The following is a 19,145-nucleotide window of genomic DNA, read 5'->3' on the forward strand; positions in this document are numbered from 1 at the left end:
CCACTTTCTCTTTTTGAAATGCACAGTTCAGCATGTTATAAAAATATATATTGTGATATGTCCTCCTTGACATCATAAGAAATAGATGAATTTTAAAAAAACAAACATAGGGTTTGATTTTTGAATTTAGTAAGACCTTGAACACCTACACATACATGAGACTTTTAAACACGGTAAGCTCTTAAAACAAGAGAGATTTCCTCCCAAATGTTAAAGTATGCATTCTGGTAAAAGAATATGATTTATGCTGAATCACTTGGTATGCTTGGAGCCACAGATCAACATATATACTATTATATGAGAAGGTATAGCCTTCTTTCTCTCCGCAGACCCAATTGACAAAACTGCAGCCCATGCTATATAAGTAAACTGCTTCACAAGCTACCTTAGGAGAATATAAATAGCAGATTATGGAATAATCTTTGTCAACCAGAATGGGTCCAAGCATCATGTGCCTATGGAAGCATAGTGCTTCTCATTTGTTCAGCTACTGACTGAATCTTATTCAAACAGGAAAATATTGAGTCTATGTTGCACTTATGTACTTGAATTCATTTCAGATCTTTGCCTTGCCATTCCCTAAAGACTCAGGTGTACATATTTTTAAAAAAATATATATTTAAAATATATTGCACTCTTCAAGGGCTATACCATCTATTGACGTTCAATAATACTCATCATGTATCTGGGACTCCTGTATTACTTAATTTTCCTTATGTGAGAAAAGGTCATATAATCACCAGGAGTGTTATCTGTGGTGCACTGAATTCACAGTTCCATGGACACCCACAGTGTCAATTACCCAAGGTAGTAGTCAAATATTACTGAAACATAATGGATTTGGGATAACATTGTTGATAACTGAGCCCCAGAATCTTGATTGTAGAAATAACCTCCAAGCTTTATTCTAGGCTCTTTATGAGGCACAGCTGAAACTGCCAATGTGAGTGGAATAGATTAGGGGGGGAAATACAAACTTGTTTTTTATATATATATATTTAAAAAGCAAAACAAAAACATGTCTTTTTGTCCCTTAGGGCAGCTCTAAACAATATGGCTTCAGCTGCAGTTATTGATCTCTCTGTTAGGGAAACATGTGTACTTATTAACAACACAGCATAGTCTGGTAATTTACTGAAGCTGGCTAATAGATTCCACTAAGTCCCTACTCCAATATGCCAAGGGTTTCACCATGACAAAATCTAAATCCACTACTAATTTTAGTTTGCAGTGCCCAAATGGGGCCACCAACAAAATGTTCCACAAAGTGTGATATGCTCTTGTTCTTGACTGACTGGCTGGAAACCTTTAGGATATTTCCACTTCGGGATAATTCTGTCCCCTCTTCCATATAGTTTTCCATTTTACACAGTTTAGTTCCACTTTTGCATTTGCTTTACTTGAAGCAGGGATCCTGGTTTTAAATTAAATCAGCTCAGTTTGTTAATAAACAGTAGATAATGTATTTGTGCATCTAAATCTGAACCTTCGCATTTTATCAGAAATATATTAGCTTGGCAACAGATCCTGATTGTGTGAAAGAAAGGTGGAAGGAGACACTTGCTATTTGATAATTCTCTGAGGAAGGATACTAGGCTTCTGTAATGAAACAGTACCTAAAGCTAGTAGAAAAATGCTTTCAAAGGTTAATGGAAAACTTTTTTAGAGGGAAAGGCTATATACTTCAGCCACAGATTCTATGGATTGAATTACACTCAAAACCTCTTAACCCATTGAGTCAATCACCCATCTCTTACTACCTTTCTGAGAAGTACCCCATCCCACCCTCCCACTATATATAAGGATCTAGTGACTTCTGTTTCAGTGTATCTGAAGAAGTGTGCATGCACACAAAAGCTTATACCCAGAACAAACTTAATTGGTCTCTAAGGTGCTACTGGACAATTTTTCAATCCCTCCCCCCCCTCATAACTTCTGCTCCACTGCATTTTTTTGTTATGTGTATTTTAGTGATTTGGTTAGATTAGCTAATTCCATTTCAGATAAAGACTGCTGAAGTCTACAGAGAACTAGATTTAAACTAGAAGAGCCAAGTGAAAACTCTTTACAAGACCCCTATGTAGCTTATGGAAGCTTTTCTCTCCTTTGATTCTCTGTGGTATAATGAAAGCCAAACAGGAGAAAACCAGTCAAGGACAAAATTTTACTCTTGCAGGCTGCTGCTTTAAAACAAAATCCAAAAACACCAACCCATAAAACCCCACCAGTTGTGAATTGTGGGGGGAAAGGGAATCGTATCCTTGGGATATTACTGTTTTATTTAGCTTTCAACATTATGCCAGCTGTTTTTTCAGCTTGGAATGTAAGTAATCCCATAGGCTTCCATTTTGTAAATGTCAACACCTTTCCCTCTAGAATTTGGAAATTAGATGGCTAGTCAACCAGCAATTCATTCATTAACACGTTTACTGATTTCCAGAGGCAGATCAGTGAATGTAACATTTATATTTTTGCAGTAGGCTAAAATACGCTCTTTGTGTTCCATTCATGCAAGCGAAAGGCATTATCAGAGAACCGGGACACATAATGCACATAACACAAACAAGTGTCTCATTTAAAATTATATCATAAATCCAATGTATAACATTTGCATAAACATAGATTATATATTGAAGCTTAAATACATTTCTGGAGTTGTAAAGTACATGAACCAAATACTGCATAGATATTAATATTGCCTATACAAACACAAGTGAAGATAACACATCTCTACACAATTCAGAATATGTTAACCATATAATCTGGTTGTGTTCAATGTATCCTGATGCTGACAGACACATTTTGGCTTGTAACAATCTTCTTTGGTGGCATAAGTTCAAAAGAAGCAATGCCCAAATATATTAATGCCTCAGTAGCTGCCTTTAGGCAGAATGAAATGATCTGTATCTTCAAGGCTATAGCAGAGTCCAGTTAAATGCAACCCTAAGCCTAGTTCTCCTAAATAGCACTCAAATGCCAACATGAATGGATGTGTTTTTAAGTTGCTTTCTAAAACTCTTTATTAGTCTGGGTGATTGCTGTATCTCCAGAGAGAGGAAGTTCCATAACTGAAACGCTGCCAGCAAGAAGATTCCTATCCCACATTCCCTCAAAAAGCCCATCAGCAAGATAATAAGAAGGTATCTTCCATCCCTCTCTTGCAGAACACAGGTCCCAGATTGGGAAAAGGCAGTCCTTCAAGTATTTCAAATTGAAATCTTGACCACTTGAATGATAACCAGAGCAACTGAAGCCAAGCAGTAATGATTGTAACAGGAAAGGATGGTATGGAATGAATCACATCCTACCATGTGGGATCATGACACATTTTTCTCTCAGCTGCTACAAGAAAACTGTCTGCTCCACATCCAATCTAGGTTAATATACATTTGTTAAGAACTGGAGGAAGGGAGCTAAATGCAATGCTTTTCATCAACTAGCTTGTTTGGCAGTCTAGTTTATATTCTGGCATGCTAGGTGGAAGGTAAATTAGTAAATAAGTTTTGCTTTGATACAGCTTTGTTCTTATTTGCACTACCTCTGCAGACTTTAAAAAGGGTTACTGAATTAACAGTTGTCTCTTACAGTTTTCTGTTTTTTAAATAAAATACAAATGACTGCTGTTCTCTTACAGGCCTAAGGTTGGTTCCCAGTGCTACATCAATGATACATGTATTATCCTTCATTCCCGAAACAGTACACCTCATTCCATGTTATTCTCCACTGTGCACAAGATCATATGGTGAAGCTGCAAAATTAGCTTACAGACTCCTTTGTTTGCTTCTCACTGTTAGTACTGTGAACAGAATTTATAGGCATGTGTCCTAATTGATGGGAAAACATTAGGGTTTTTTTCTTTTTTAAAAAACACAACTATGTTATGTTTTACATAATTTCAAATATGACTACAAGCAGGTTAGGATAGAACATCATCCCCAAGAGGGTCATTCAAAGAAGTGGCCCTTGTAATGTCAGGTCTGTTTAAGAGAGATGTGATTCTCTTTGGGTTAGTATCTACGACTGACCTCAAAATTGCACCTGCAGATCACGTGTTAGCTCCACAACTGGAAAAAAGCTGAAGGAGAACAAATAATTAGATTTTTAAAATAAAATGATAGAAAACCAGATAGCTAATGAAAATAATATCAACACCTAGTAGAAAAATAATTGAGAGAAGTAGGAACGAAGTGAATAATGAAGAAAAATAGTTAGGGAGAATGAGACAGGGTGCATGGGAAGCTGTTTTGCTAGCCTGCACTATTCCTTTTGGACTTGTCTGTCAATTTTAACCAGCTGCATGCCATTCCATTGAAACTTCCAACTTTATCTTCTCTCATTAAAGCGGCTTCTTTGTTATTCTTTTAAGCTGCGTCCTGTTCTTTAGCCCGTATATTATAATATCCTTGCCAATTTGTCAGACCTTCATGGTGTGAGGGTTGCTTTGATGGATGATAATCTGCCTTTGGGCTGCCTCTCATTCTGCCTGGAACTTTTTTTTTTTTTTTACTACAGTTCTATAGCTAACATTCCCTGTACCACCTGCCTCTCTGGTATTGCTGTTCACTCCATTAGATTGAACATGTGGTGCAATCAATAAATCTTTCTATTGACCTCATAATTTGCTCTTATTTCCATTACGTTCTTCTGGTTATCTAGATGGCTCTACAGTTATCAGTTGGCATTTTAAATCTCTGGCTCTTATCACCAGTGCATTCATAAAATGAAAGTGATAATGTACGATAGCGTTCTCCTCCAAATGTTTTTGTCTGCAAATTGCACCGTCTTGCCATTGGCTGATGGAAGTTCTGGCCCAAAGCCTCTGAAAGGAACTAGATTGGGAATGGCTAGTGTCTTTATATTTGTATGAAAGAATGACTCTCCATATTTCTGTGAATATATAATGCATAGTATATTGTAGCATTATACAGCAGCTGTCTGTTTTTTTAAACATATATGTCATGCATACTGCATATGCATGATAAGATACCTGCATTCATGGGCATAGCCAGGACTTTTGTTAGGAGGAGCAGAACTGACATAATTGGTCGGTCAGTTAAGTATTTCTATTATTTTATTTGATCGGGGGGAGGGGCAGCTGCTCCCCTGCCCCCCCCCCCATGGCTACGCCCATGGCAAATGGTTTGTGTGGGCCTGGGCTTCTAAATACAGTTGAGTTTAGAGACACTCACAACTAATCCTTAGAAGTAACTAAATAGGTTTTATTTGCTGTATATTCTTTAGAGCAGGCATCCCCAAACTTGGCCCTCCAGATGTTTTGGGACTACAACTCCCATAATCCCTAGCTAACAGGACCAGTGGTCAGAGATGATGGGAATTGTAGTCCCAAAATATCTGGAGGGCCAAGTTTGGGGATGCCTGCTTTGGAGAGTATAAGTATGGGAGATGTTCACGAGTTGAGTAAATTTATGCCAAAATGCACAGCTTATCTTTAGCTTATAATAATCAAATGTCATTGTCTCTAGACAGTTGTATGTGTACTAATAAACAATACACCTTGTAATGTTTGCTAATACTGTGGTGGATATATACTGGGGTTGGGCATGTCCACCTGATCTAGTCTGGGGCCCAATTTGGTGCTTTGAGTCAGGTTCAGTCTGACCCAGGAAGATCTGGACCTAACCCTTTCCAGACCCTGAACCAAACTGGGGACCTTTTGCAGCCCTATTTGTTTAATTGTGGTTTGAAACCCTAATTACGCATCGTCTGTGGTCAGGAAGAAGAGGAAAAGGCACAGGCAGAGACTCTTGCCTGTGTCTCTTTCTCCCCTTTCTTGCCACTGACCCCAAGTTTGATTAGGGTTTAAAATCCTAATTAAACATGCAGTCACATGACCACCACCCCCTACCTGAATCACTTTGGGTAGGCTCGACTTGGAGTAGTCCAGGGCTGCTTTAAACCACTCTGGGCAAATCCCAGATAAACCCAAATCATTCAAGTTTGATATCCAGGATTTGCCTGAGGCCGATGCACAGCCTTAATAGTTATCAGCTTTGGAAGGAAATGTAGAATGACCTCTGTTTAGAGTTTCTTTCAGTATTATGAAGTTTTATAAATTTGTTAAATGAAGACATCTGTTGGGTGTGCATTATATTTTTTGTTTCCTGAATGCTGTTTTCAGTTGTGAAAGTAATCCAAATGTTTTCAGTGTGGTTAATAATAGGCTCTCCAATTTCCAAATCACTGTTTTTATTCGTAAGTAAGGTTGTAAGTTGTCCTCAAATAGATGCACATGAATAATCTTTTTTGGATTTGTACTGGAATATTAAATTGTAATCTCTGCTGTGTTTTGTATGCCGTAGTGGCCTGATTAATAATAACTAGTACAGAAAGATATTCAGTCTTTTGACACTGGCAGACTGTTAGGTGCTTCTGGTCATATTGCCTGGGTTGTCTGATGATCAGGCAACAAACCAAAGAATATACATTTCAGTACAATTTCTTACTCATTCCAGAATTCCATTGGCAGCAAGGGGTTGTCTGCTTTCTTTCCCCTTGCTGTCTATCATGAATATTGTTGTTGGCTCATTTTCAAATGATACATGCAGCATGAGCATTGACTATAAGCAGTTGTTAAGTTTCCTGGGTGAAATTAGAATAGATCCACTTTCTTCTGATTGTAATCAATAGCGTCCACCCTAGATTTGACCCAGAAGACTTGAACAACTATAGGCTGGTTGCAAATGCCTTTGTCTTGTGCAAGGTTCTTGAGCAGTTGGACGGTGACCAAATACAGGCGTGCTTAGAGACTGATTTTCTATATCCATTGCATTTGGGGTTCAGGGCCAATTTTGGCATGGAGACCACAATAGTCAGGAGATGGATGAGGAGTATCTTTGTTGACTGTCCAAGATCTCTTGGCAGCTTCTGAAACACTCAACCATGGTATTTTTCTGGGGAGAGTGAGTTGAGAACAAGGGGGCTTGTTTTCCAGTAGTTTCACTTCAGAAGGTAGCAATTAGGGAATGCTGTTCAGCCCCTTGGAGTCTCTATTGTGGTTCTTCAGAGTTTGAATTAGCTCCCATGCTGTTTAACATCTACTTGAAACTGTTGCATGAGGTCATCCAGAATTTTAGATTGGGTTTTAGGATAATTTGCATTGGAACATTTTTAATTTGCATTGGAGAATTTTATTGTGTCTTAGTAAGTGATCTAAATTAGCATGTTTATTTTAATTGTATTTAGTAAGCAAAGCAACAAACTTTGAAACTGTCAAGCTTTCCTAATATTTATTTGCAGTTGGCACCCATTTATTGTTACCAGTGTTCGAAACTCCCATTGTGTTTCTAGACGCATTTTGTGACAGGGAATTTCATTGGTGCAAGCAATTTCTGAGTTCTGGGTGCAGTATTGCGCCTAAGATTTCAGATTAAAACTGCCACTGCTATGTAAAATAACTAAGCAAGTATTAGAAATCACCCCAGAATTGGCCCTGCTAAACATCTTCCAAGATAATAATGCCCATTTACACCACAAAGAACTCATAACCCACCTACTTTCAGCAGCCAGAAACATCATAACCAGACACCGACAGAGACCTGTCAGGAGTAAGCATGGACCAATGGTACAAAATAGTATGGGAAACAGCCTTACTAGAAAAATTAACCAAAAAACTGAAACTGACATGGGGACAAATAGAAGAAGATGCGTTCACCCTGTTATGGCTCCCCTTTATCACATACACAGCCCAACAAGACAATGACAAAAATCCACCAACAGCATACAAATCAATATGGCTAACCTGATCCAAAACAGCCACCCACCCCACTCACACATGACAACAAAGATCACCACAGCCAATCACAAACAAACTACCACACCCTAGGCCAACCCCAACCTCTCTCACCACCAAAGGAACACAAAGAGAACCTGCACAAGTGACGCTGACACAAAACCCCACATATATTAAGTAAAATAGAACTATCACCACCCGACCCCACCCCCAATCACCTTTCCCACCTCCTCCTCTTTCCTCCTTTTCTTCCTAATGTCTCAACAGATGAAACTGATCTGTAAAAAATGTTACTTACGTTTGTAAACCAAGAAAATCTTTAATAAAAACACAATTTAAAAAACCTACCACTGCTGGAAGGAAAGGAAAGGAGGATATTTTTCTGCCTCCCCTCTTCCAGCTAGTCTCTGAAGACTGGAGAAGAGACCCTCTTAAGAATATCAGGGGGGTGAGCAGGGGAAGACTAGATGAAATGTGAAAAATGAACATAATATTTTAGCTGCAGTTCATTCATTTTCAGCATTTTATTCTCGTTATAAAAAAGTGTGCCTAGGCATTGGGTTGTTGCTCCCATAAACTGGGTTTAAGGTGCCATTTCACTCCTAGCTTTTATATCACAATTTCTAACACTGATTTTTACTCAGGAATTTGTGAACAAGAAAATATTCCATGGGAAAATGAAGTGCTGGGGGTGGGGGGATTCTATTTAGTTTTGGAAAAGTTTTCACCCCTGGCTCAGGAGGAAAGACTAGAACCTCCCATTCACTTGCACTGCCTGCCTCCCTTATGCATGGGAGGCAGTTTTTGATTTTTGGGGAGGCTTTGATTTTTAGCAGCCACATCATGGTGCATTTTAACTGCACCATTAATATAATGTCTACTTAGGCCATGCATAGGATTATGCTGTGCAAGTGGGAGGACTTCAGCTGCTCTCAACCAACCTCTTATGAATTATCTTCCTGATTACAGTCAGTGTAAAGTCTAGACACAACAATATAAAACATGAAATGTGAATAGATGGCATCTATGTTAAGATAGAGGGACGCGAGTGGCGCTGTGTTCTAAACCACAGAGCCTAGGGCTTGCCGATCAGAAGGTCGGCGGTTCGAATCCCCACAACGGGATGAGCTCCCGTTGCTCGGTTCCTGCTCCTGCCAGCCTAGCAGTTCGAAAGCACACCAAGTGCAAGTAGATAAATAGGTACCACTCTGGCGGGAAGGTAAATGGTGTTTCTGTGTGCTGCTCTGGTTCTCCAGAAGCGGCTTAGTCATGCTGGCCACATGACCCTGAAGCTGTCTGTGGACAAACACCGGCTCCTTTGGACAGTAAAGCAAGATGCGTGCTGCAACCCCAGAGTCGTCCACGACTGGACCTAACGATCAGGGGTCCCTTTACCTTTACCTTTATGTTAAGATAATATCCATGCAAATCGTAATTATGTTAGAGACATGGCAAAGAAGGTGCCCACTCAAGAAATATAGATAGATATATAGGGAACACCCTTGTGCTAGGTTAGACTGTTTAACTCAGCATTGTCTATTCTGAGTAGCACTGGCTCTCCAAGGTCTCAGTCTTTCACGTTACTTGGAACCTGATCACTTTAACTAGAGAGGTCAGGATTTGAACCTAGGACCATCTGTATGCAAAGCATGCACTGTACCAGTGAATTGGCCTCTTCCTGATGATTATGTGAACCTTAAATGTATTAAACATTAATTCCTGTTCATAGAAATGTTTAATTAAGTATTTCCATTGTGCCTCTCAAACAATATAAGTACAATAAAATAATCTATTTAAACACACACACACATCTAGCTTTAGATCACAGTTTCTTTCCAGCCTCATATCACAGCTGGAGTTGTAATTGCAGTCTGTCCAGTGAGGACAGGACTAACTCAAATTTGCATTTTGACATTTTAATTGGTTTAATCTTGCATCTTTTATTCCAAACTAAATTGAGTTGGCCAGTGAGTCATTTATGTATTAGAAATACTGGGATAAGTGTTTTTCTTGCAGTTCCCTTCTTGGGAATACTCTAATTGTAAGCAAGAGTTTTATTTTAGGTGCAACTTATATTGTTAAGTAGCTCAAATATATTTGTGTTTGCTTTTTTTCTTTGCTTAGTAGCATACCTTCAGCAACAGATAAACTGCTTGGTGCCTTTTGTTTTTATACTTACAAATTGATCTGCCAAACCCTTTTGGTAAATCCCCAATTTATCATGCATTAATATTTCAGAACCATTTAACACCCTGCTGTCTCTAGATTCTGACAGTATAATGGGTTGTTTGTGGGCAGAAAGCATCAGCTATGGAGAATTTATTTCTAAAATGTAGTTCATTAAGCTATAGTTGCTTTAAGCTAACACTGTGTGTTTCTTTGTATCTCGGTTTCAGCCCCTAGATAATCTAGTGGTTTAGTGTTTAAGGACAAGAATTAAAACACTTATATCCATTTGCCTTCCCACTGCCCCATGCAGGTCCTTTTATAAAAGTGCCCGTGACGCTTTGACAGTAAACAATCTGCAGTCTGAGCAAGCAGTGCTATTCAGCAGGGAGGAATTGAAGTGCCCTTTTCACCTCCTACTATATGCTGCAGGCTGCGGAGATAATTTTTTTAAGTCTAGGCCTGGGCTTGTTGGTGGCAGATATGAAATGGGAAATGAGTTGCTGACCTATTTCTACAGCAAGCTTTCTTTGCATTTTGCACTTTAAGGCCCCAAACACAATGGTTTCAGACAGTTTAGCTGAACAATACATTAATTTTAATAGGGATGTACTAACGCGAGAGGATGAGGGAGTTCTTCTTTAAATTAGAACAGGCGCAGAATGGTGATTAGAAATACAATGTGTAAATTGGCAATTAAGCTTGCACATCCCTAAAAAAAAAATGTAAATGTATCAGAGAAGAACAATAAACCATGTTCAAAGCTCCTACAGTAAGTTGAATCCCATCTTAGTCATTCTTGGAGTAGGGCAATTGAAATCAAAGGAAAGTAATGACTGAGTTAAGTCACATTGATTTTACTAGGTTTTCCCATTGTCTTCAACCTAAAGTATTCTGCTCGGAGTATAGCCATGTTGCTTGGAGGATTGTTGGTACCTGTATTATTGAATGCAATAGAGGAGATTGTGATTAAGGCTAGGGTGCTGTCCTTAATTAGATGCTGCCATTATATTTCAATAATACAGTAGTACCTCGGGTTAAGTACTTAATTCATTCCGGAGCTCTGTTCTTAACCTGAAACTGTTCTTAACCTGAAGCACCACTTTAGCTAATGGGGCCTCCTGCTGCCCCGCACCGCCGGAGCACGATTTCTGTTCTCATCCTGAAGCAAAGTTCTTAACCTGAAGCACTATTTCTGGGTTAGCGGAGTCTGTAACCTGAAGTGTATGTAACCTGAAGTGTATGTAACCCGAGGTACCACTGTACATGCAAAGTGAGCACTGATTCACACTGAGGTGGAATCTACACATATGTTAAAAAACACTGTGAAAATGCTTTTTTGAAAAACGTTTTGAAAAATACATTGAATTTGCCATAGCTCGCTGTCTTCATCTGGTGTCACATTTACAGCACACTTAAAAGGTTTTTATTTGCAGCTGTATAGCCTAGTCCTGAGTATTTCTAGTTGAGCTGCTTGTCATTATTTCTCAACTAAACACACACACACACACACATACACACTCCGCTGCCAATTATTATTGGGTGTGCTGTACACTCAAGCTTCCTTTCCTTTGTCCATTAAACTGAGCATTTCCTCTTTCAAAACGTTAAAACCATATCCTGTTTCCTTGACATTAATATTGTCCAAGGCCATAGGTGGCATTTAGATCTTGCACAAAAGAGAATTTAACTGTCTTTCCCTAGCTTGATGTTTTACTACAGCTTGCATCTGAGGTTGAGGGCTGCTTTCTTTTCATCGAGGCTTTATTCCTTTTGAAAGAAGAATGTCATCCACTATTTGCCTTGAAACAGTTCAAGCTTGTTTTCATTTACTTGGAAGCGAGCCAAATTCAGGAGACCATTGTTAACTGCACCTTGGAAGCAATGTAACTATCCTGGAATGGTTCCACTCAGAAGCCCTAGATGTAAGCTTTTAGATTTGCAAGAATAGCGCAGCTGACCAGGATTGCTTTAGCTTATAAACAAAATGAGCTGTGTTGCTTTTCTTTAAAAAGTGAAATGAATACAATAGAAATCAGCTTCAGTACTGGGACTTCCAAAACTGATGGAAACATAAAATTAAATGGAAAGCTAATAAAGGTGATCAAAAGCATGGCTGAGAAGCCCTTTTATCTATGGGGATGTGTCTAGTAGCATTTTTACTTGCTTGCTCAGAAACTTTTCAAATAATATATTCCACATGTGCCAATGTAAACATAATGAAATTGCTGCTCATTGGAGGAGTCCACTTATACATAATAGATAGTCAGCAGAAAATCTTTACATTAGAAACCATAATCCTTTTGTATATTTACTTTATCGTATTCATAATCTGAAAAAGATAACATTCATAAAATGCAGTTTTTGGTAGCCATATTCACATGTGACTATTCACCTTGGAGACTGCATTCAGAAAAGCAGAGCTTCATAGCTGCAATACACCTCTCTTCAAATTCCAAATAAAAGTACTCATTTTCCTACATTTGCAAATCCCCCTCCTTTGTTCTTCATTGTGATGTTCACCCCTTCTTAGTATTTTCTTTACATTTATTATTATGCTACTGTAAAAGGATCAGCTGCATGCCTAGCACTGCACAAAAGGGCTTTCCCAATCTGTGTTAGATCATGGAACAAGTAGACAAAGAGAAATGGATAAAAGGGGGCAAAATTGCTTTAGAGCTTAGGGTGTTCGGTTTTCTTTTGTGGTCTCGTAGTGTGGGCATGCACCTTTTCCAGCTATTGTACAATGAACACCACAACTGATGGCTTGAATGATATTCGGGAGTTGGGTGGGTATGATTTCTCTTAGAGTGTGGTTAATTTTAAATCTTTACAAAGAGAGGAACAATTATTATTTTTTCTGTACAGAGGATAGATATTCCTGTTGATCAGGCAGGCTAGGAAAGAGTTAAGTATCTGTCTTGTCAAAACTGCTTAACTATGTTGAGGTGAATTACTTTTTCTCCAGACTTATGTAGACATTTATCCTTTATCATGAGGTTATGCTAAAGCTAACCGGATACTGGGAGGAGAGAACGTTGTGTCATTGAGCTTGATAATAGAATCAAACAAATGCTCAGTGCTACATGTTTCAGCCTACAGATGGTCTTAATGTAAGTTCAGCCAGCTTTTTATCTCTGGTTTAGCTGCTATGACAACTGCACTGCTTTCAAATGCCTTGTACAAATGATCTTTGAGAGTGCTGAAAGTCATTGATATTCTGAGTGTTTTTCTACTGCAGGCAGCAACAAACCTTCCCTGTACTCCAGCTCATATTTACCGTTATCATAGAGGGTAATGAATGCACGTTTTGTCATTAGACAAGTGGACTGAAAGTGATAAAACTAGGATTGCAGATTTAATAATAAACTAAGCACAGTTACAAGAGAGTATGCCCCACTGAAAACAGTGTGGCTTACTTCTGAGTAAACATGCACAGAATTGCACTATAATTCTTTATACACTCCCCCCCAAAAATCACCAATAGCTTTTTCTTCCTTTTCATTTCTGTTTATTTTCTTTTCCCCCCTTCTGTTTTGAAATTCTGGTATTATTTCATGAGGGGAGGGGGGGTAAGTGAAATTAATATTGAACTCATGTGGTCTTAAGGCATGTTCATAATTTGTCTGTTTTGTTTTTGTTTTATTTTAAACATAGCTGTGTAAAGAAGGCCTGCCATTTATTCTGAATCGACATAATTGTCACATGAAAAGGTTATTTTTAAAATACACGACCAGGTTGCAGTTACATCAGTGTTTCCAGATCCAGTCAGAATAATAGCCACAAAAAATAGTCTCCCCCATTATCCCGGCGTATCATCCCCCATGGTGGGTAATCTCATAACTGTGGTGGCGAGATTGAGAGCAGGCAAAAGGAACCAGTTTCAGCATTTCAGAAAACAGTTCACCATTTCAGAAAACAGTTCACAGGCACATCAAAGGCTTCCCAATTTCAGGCTTTTGGTGCCTTGGTTCCCACTCATGGTTGCAGTACTCAGACTCCCAGCTCAGTTATTGTTAAAGGCTTTATTCCGAAATTCACTGCAATGCCCAAATGTAGATCAGACCACAGTTTACACAGTTCAGAAGTTCACAGCAGAGCTCTGAAATACATGGTTAGGAGTAAGCTAAAATGTCTTGACACCTAACACGCTCCCTGAGCTCCCCTTTTGAAGGACAGAGTGGGCACTGTTCAATCAATCCACCAATCAGTCAATCAATCAATCAATCAATCTTTTTTGTGGTCAAAGACCAGACAGCAAAGTCAATGACAACAACATATGCGACATCTGCATGAAGAAGTGGACATAATTTAAAAAATTCCCTTAAAATTAATTACATTAAAAATAACACTCCTTCAGCTAAGGTCTGTATTCCAGAGATTAAAAGTGCACAGTTGTTGTCCCGAAATATGGGACTAGGCAAGCCAGCAGGCCCACCTACGAGTTGTTTGGGTCTGCTTACACCAGCATAGCCATTGCAGCATTCTTAGTGATGGACATGTAGTTGACATGGCTTGCCTCACTGTCTGCTCTAGTCTTGGATTCCTCCTTTTCGGGACAGAAGATACTTCACTAACAAGGTGGGTTGCCAGAATCAAGTCAGGTAGTTCTACTGTGCCAGTCAAGGCAGCCCATAACACTGATGTGGGAATCTCTGCCAACAACAAACTGGGCACGTTCCCACCATCTAGACCAGCGTTTTCTAGATCTCTTGGCCCTCTCCAGGATCCAGTTCTGCACATTTGTCCCATTCTTCTCCCGCTATGACCAGCTCTGCCGAGATATCTCAATGCAGTTCATGACAGCTGAGCTCATTTGTACTCTCTAGCACTACCAGGAAATTTATAAAATAGCTGCAATTTTGTTCCCCTTTCAACAGAAGTGAATGAAATTTGTAGGCACAGTAGTTCATTCAGAGTAGATACAGTCAAAATTAAATTGTCTGCCAAGTTACAGACAAATCTTCAGGGGATTTGTTTTTTAAAAAATGAAATGGCTATAATGTTTTGATTTTGAGATGGGATACTGAGGGTGTAATTCCTGCCACCCCTGACTAATTACTTCCTCAGGAAATGCAATGTATAACAGAAAAATGGTTGCCTACCCTTGCTATGTGCAAAGCTGAAAGCTAGCACAAAATGTATACTTCTCTCCTTAGTCTAGCTGGTCCACTCAGTAAAATTCTTATTTGCTTTTTTTTTTTTTTTTTTTTAAAGGTTACCTGTTTGCAAGACTTTTTTGGTGATGATGATGTTTTCATTGCTTGTGGACCTGAGAAATACCGTTATGCTCAAGATGATTTTGTACTAGATCACAGTGGTAAGTACTGTCTGTACATTTGTTTTGAACCATAAGCTTCCAGTGCTTATGAAAGCACTGAGTGACATTGTGACTGCATATCCCCGCCCCCATATACATATTGCACTGATAGAGACTGTAAGTGGGGTGTATCAGGTGTTAGGGGAGGAGTAGTACCTCTGGCAGAAGACATGCCATGCTCCTTCCTGGGTAGTTTGTCCACCTTTCCCCACCCTGTACTCAGTTCTCACCTGTGGCTCCTCGAAGCTGCATGCGACAGTGGCCACACCCTGAGAAATGGCGTTGACTGCCTGGCTAAACCAGGTGAAGGTAGCCAATGGGTCTCAAACCCTTGGTGAGTTAGGCACTTGCCCTGCATGTGAAGACAGGCTATGGTGGTTTGAGTGGACAAGACCAATAGTGGGTTGAAGGGTCAAGAAGGTGGTTTCAGCAGATGATGTAGAGGGAAGTGAGAGGAAGATGAGGCTTGTCAACCTGGGAAAGGTAGCCAATCTAGGAGAAGGAAAACACTGATCCTAAACCTCTGATGCCTTGCGGAATATCTTTGGGAGTAGAAAAACCTAAGGAATAAATGCTATACAAATCCGGAGTAGAATCAAGTCCCTAAGGCAGTTTGATTCTGCTTTGTATGCCTCCTTCTGACAACAAATGCAGACAAGCTGGTGGCAAATGTATTGTTCTTCTTTCCTTTGGACCACATCAGCGAGGCTGAGAGTAGGGTCTTGTTGCCTGGGCAGCCCAGGACTTCCATACTGGAAGCATAGATGAAAACCAGGGGTGGGTTTAGAGGAGCGTGACTGCTTTCGTTGCACTGGGCACTGAGCCTTGGGGGCACAACAGGGGTCGCTGCAACTATGATTTAGAATGGAACACAAGAAGCAGGAGGGGGCACCTGTTTTTCATGAGAAACTTGAGACCCCAAGTTCCACCACTGTGAAAACCTAAACTCTGTAAAGAGGACCTGTGAGGGAAGGACATACATTCCTGCAAATCGGAGGGTCTTGTGCGGTCCATTTTAAAGAAACCATGCCATCTAGAAAAATATACCACTAGCATTATTCCCTGTACACATCAATGATGGGAAGATGATGGGATCATGCAATAAGACACAAAGGGTTCCTGGAGAGCCAATATGGAGCATCAAGACATTCTAATCCCTGGGATCCATATGAACCTGAATCATAGAGTTCTGCTGAAGGACCTAAGAAAACAGATTTGCTAGAGACTGTTGTTTATTAAAATAGCTAACTGCACAGTAGTCTAAGGGACAGTTCAACTTTCAGTTTAAAACTTCTAGTGTACATTGTGTTGCCAATCATCATGTAGGAGCAACAAACAGATTGCAGTCTCAGTGGGCACAATAATCACAATAGTTGGATCGGAAAGACACTGGTGTGAACAGGTGGAAGAGGACTTGCTCCAGTCAGTTTTGATGAAATATGCAATATGTTAACATTCTTTTATATTCTTTTATTTGTAAAATAAATGATCTGCTTTTCCAACAGAGATGAGACATATATAAAATTCATATGTACACTCTTCTATTGTAACAGGATAAACAACCAAATCTAGTTTTAAAGCAACCTGGGGGGGAAATTAATTTTTCAACATTTGACCAGATCTCAACAAGTTTATAAGCTTATAAATTTATAAACTCCTTTTGGTTCATTTGAGAAAAACTGTTTATGAAATGAGTATGTTTGGGTGATAAATCTAGTTGGTAGGTGGTTTTGTTGGAAGTGATTGCAACTCTAAAAATATTTCTTCTGCTATCCATCTGTTTGTTTACAGAATGCCGTGTTATGAAATCCTCTTATTCCCGTTCATGCGGGATATCAAGGTATTCTGGATCTAAAAGCCCTGGATCTAAAAGCCCTGGACCTTCACGTCGAAGTAAATCACCAGCTTCAGGTACAGCTGCCTGGGTGGATGGGGGAAATGTGCATTTAGAACCTTGTTTGTTTAATTAATATATTTTCTGCTCATCAATCCCCAGCAGCTTACGCACACAATATGTCTACCAATAAAATAAATAATTTTAAAACAGCAGAACAATAAAATTAGAGCCAATAGTTGTTTAAATATCATTTGTTAAACAGCATCTAGAAACCCTTGGCAAATAAAAAGGTCGACACCTGACTGAAAAATAACAAAGTCTATAGCAGAAAAGCACCACCAGGGAAAGAATGGCAAAGTACCACCACTAAAAAGGCCCTGTGTCAGATCACCACCTACATCACTACTGGCAGCAGATAAAAACTGCAGAGGGGCCTCTTGAGGAAGACCTTGGCGCCCATGGAAGTTCGTGTAGTAACAAGTGTTTTTTTGACATGTGCTCTTCCTCAATGGCTGTGCCCCACCATGACCCCCTATTTCTCACCTTAATCTCACCCAAAAAGGTGAGGCAAAATTACACACTCCCCAAGCCTGAGGGGAGATGCAAGGGTTGCAGAGGATGAATATGAATAAATTCAGTTGTACACATTTAAGTGTTTTCCCTTCGTCCACTCTATTCTTTTTGAGGCCCATGACTTTCTTACTCCTTTTTTCTCTTTGGTATCCTTAGCCAACACAAAATGCATCTTCCTTCTTCCTATCTCTTTGTGTGTCCCCCCCCCCCTTTTTTTTTTACAGTGGTTGTTCAGGTTATATTAGGTTTTTTTTGCCCCAGTTATGTTTTTGATTATGTCTTTCAGTCCTGCTCCAGTGTCAGTATTTTAAAATATCAATGTTTTAAGGAAAGTGGTTCACTGACAACCGGAGAACAACAGATTGTTGATGTGCTGAATCAAAAAGCTACTCAGTACAGTGGCCCAACAGTACCATCCAGAAGTTTGGACTTAAGTGTACATAAGGAAGAAGACAGAATAAGTCTACTGGCTGTTGTTGTCATTAAAGACCTGAACATAGAGCAAAAGACTTGCCGGTTTTCTTACTGCAGAGTCATATGAGATTCTCTCCCAGGCAAAATATTAAAAGTCCCCCACCCACCCACCCAAGCATATTAACTTGCCCTCTAGGCTTTTTCAGCTTTTGGATGGCATATTTCATTTGTGTGGCGTAACCGTTCATAAAGAGAAATTAGACTTTGGAACATAATAGGCGACTGGAAATGAGAGACACATAATTAGCCACCTGAGGTGAAAGTTGGCAGGTTAGCTGAGGGCAGCTACCAGGTGACTTTATCACAAACAGGTTATTGAAGTAGCATCCACACACCATAGGCTCAGGCCCAAGGTTTGGGGAGATGCGAAAGGTTTGAGCATTCATGATGCATTTGTAAAGTTAGTATTTGATCCGTAGGCGCAACAGACCTAATTGTTTTAGGTGGTTTTATCCCATCTCCAATATGGCACTCCTACCTTTCCCACAACTCGAACAATTTCCATATAACTCAGTTTATCTGGATCTCCAGTTCTATTAGTTCTTAAATTACTTTAAATTGGACTGTGCATAGTAGTAAATATAGGTTCACTGTAAGCCTTTCTGGGAAACCACTTCTTGCTTTCCCCCTTTTTATGTTATCTTTCTTCCTTTCATGTCTCTGAATAACCTATATCCTGTCTTTTTCCTTTGTGTCAATTGAATGAATACAGTAAAGAGGGGTGGCTATTACTCCAGTGCTTACTCTTCAGCAAAATCCCCAGGTGAGCCATGGCAGTTATGGCTGTGTACCAACACTTGTCTCCTACCTTGTCATTTTTAACCCTTCCATCTGCTTCTGTGTGCCTATTATTTTGCACTGTGTGTTTTTATGATTTGTAAAACAAAGACATGGTGAGTTTATCCTGTCTCTAGGTAGACCTTGGAAAGGAAGAACTTAGGCATCAGACACCTGTGATTAGTATACAATGGAGCTAAATTTGTTAAGATATAATCCAGCCAGTGCACAAGTAGTACGGGGGACGG

General features: G+C 39.5%; 1 protein-coding gene across 6 annotated transcripts in view; it reads left to right on the plus strand.

Moving 5' to 3' along the window:
- DCLK2 (doublecortin like kinase 2) overlaps positions 1-19,145 on the plus strand; it is a 76,525-nt gene that overhangs the window by 18,760 nt on the left and 38,620 nt on the right. For 4 of the 6 annotated variants that reach the window (XR_013394195.1, XR_013394194.1, XM_028742873.2 and 1 more), the window contains exons 3-5: positions 15,134-15,236; positions 17,028-17,147; positions 18,833-18,883. Coding sequence is in view for 3 of the 6 variants with exons in the window: in XM_028742873.2 (XP_028598706.2) it covers positions 15,134-15,236; positions 17,028-17,147; positions 18,833-18,883 (274 nt within the window). In the remaining 3 variants the exon portion in view is untranslated. The remainder of the gene's footprint in view (positions 1-15,133; positions 15,237-17,027; positions 17,148-18,832; positions 18,884-19,145) is intronic. The other 2 variants (XR_013394196.1, XM_077934090.1) reach the window with 1 other exon arrangement.

Source organism: Podarcis muralis, chromosome 9 (genome assembly GCF_964188315.1).
Source record: "Podarcis muralis chromosome 9, rPodMur119.hap1.1, whole genome shotgun sequence".
Lineage (NCBI taxonomy): Eukaryota > Metazoa > Chordata > Lepidosauria > Squamata > Lacertidae > Podarcis > Podarcis muralis.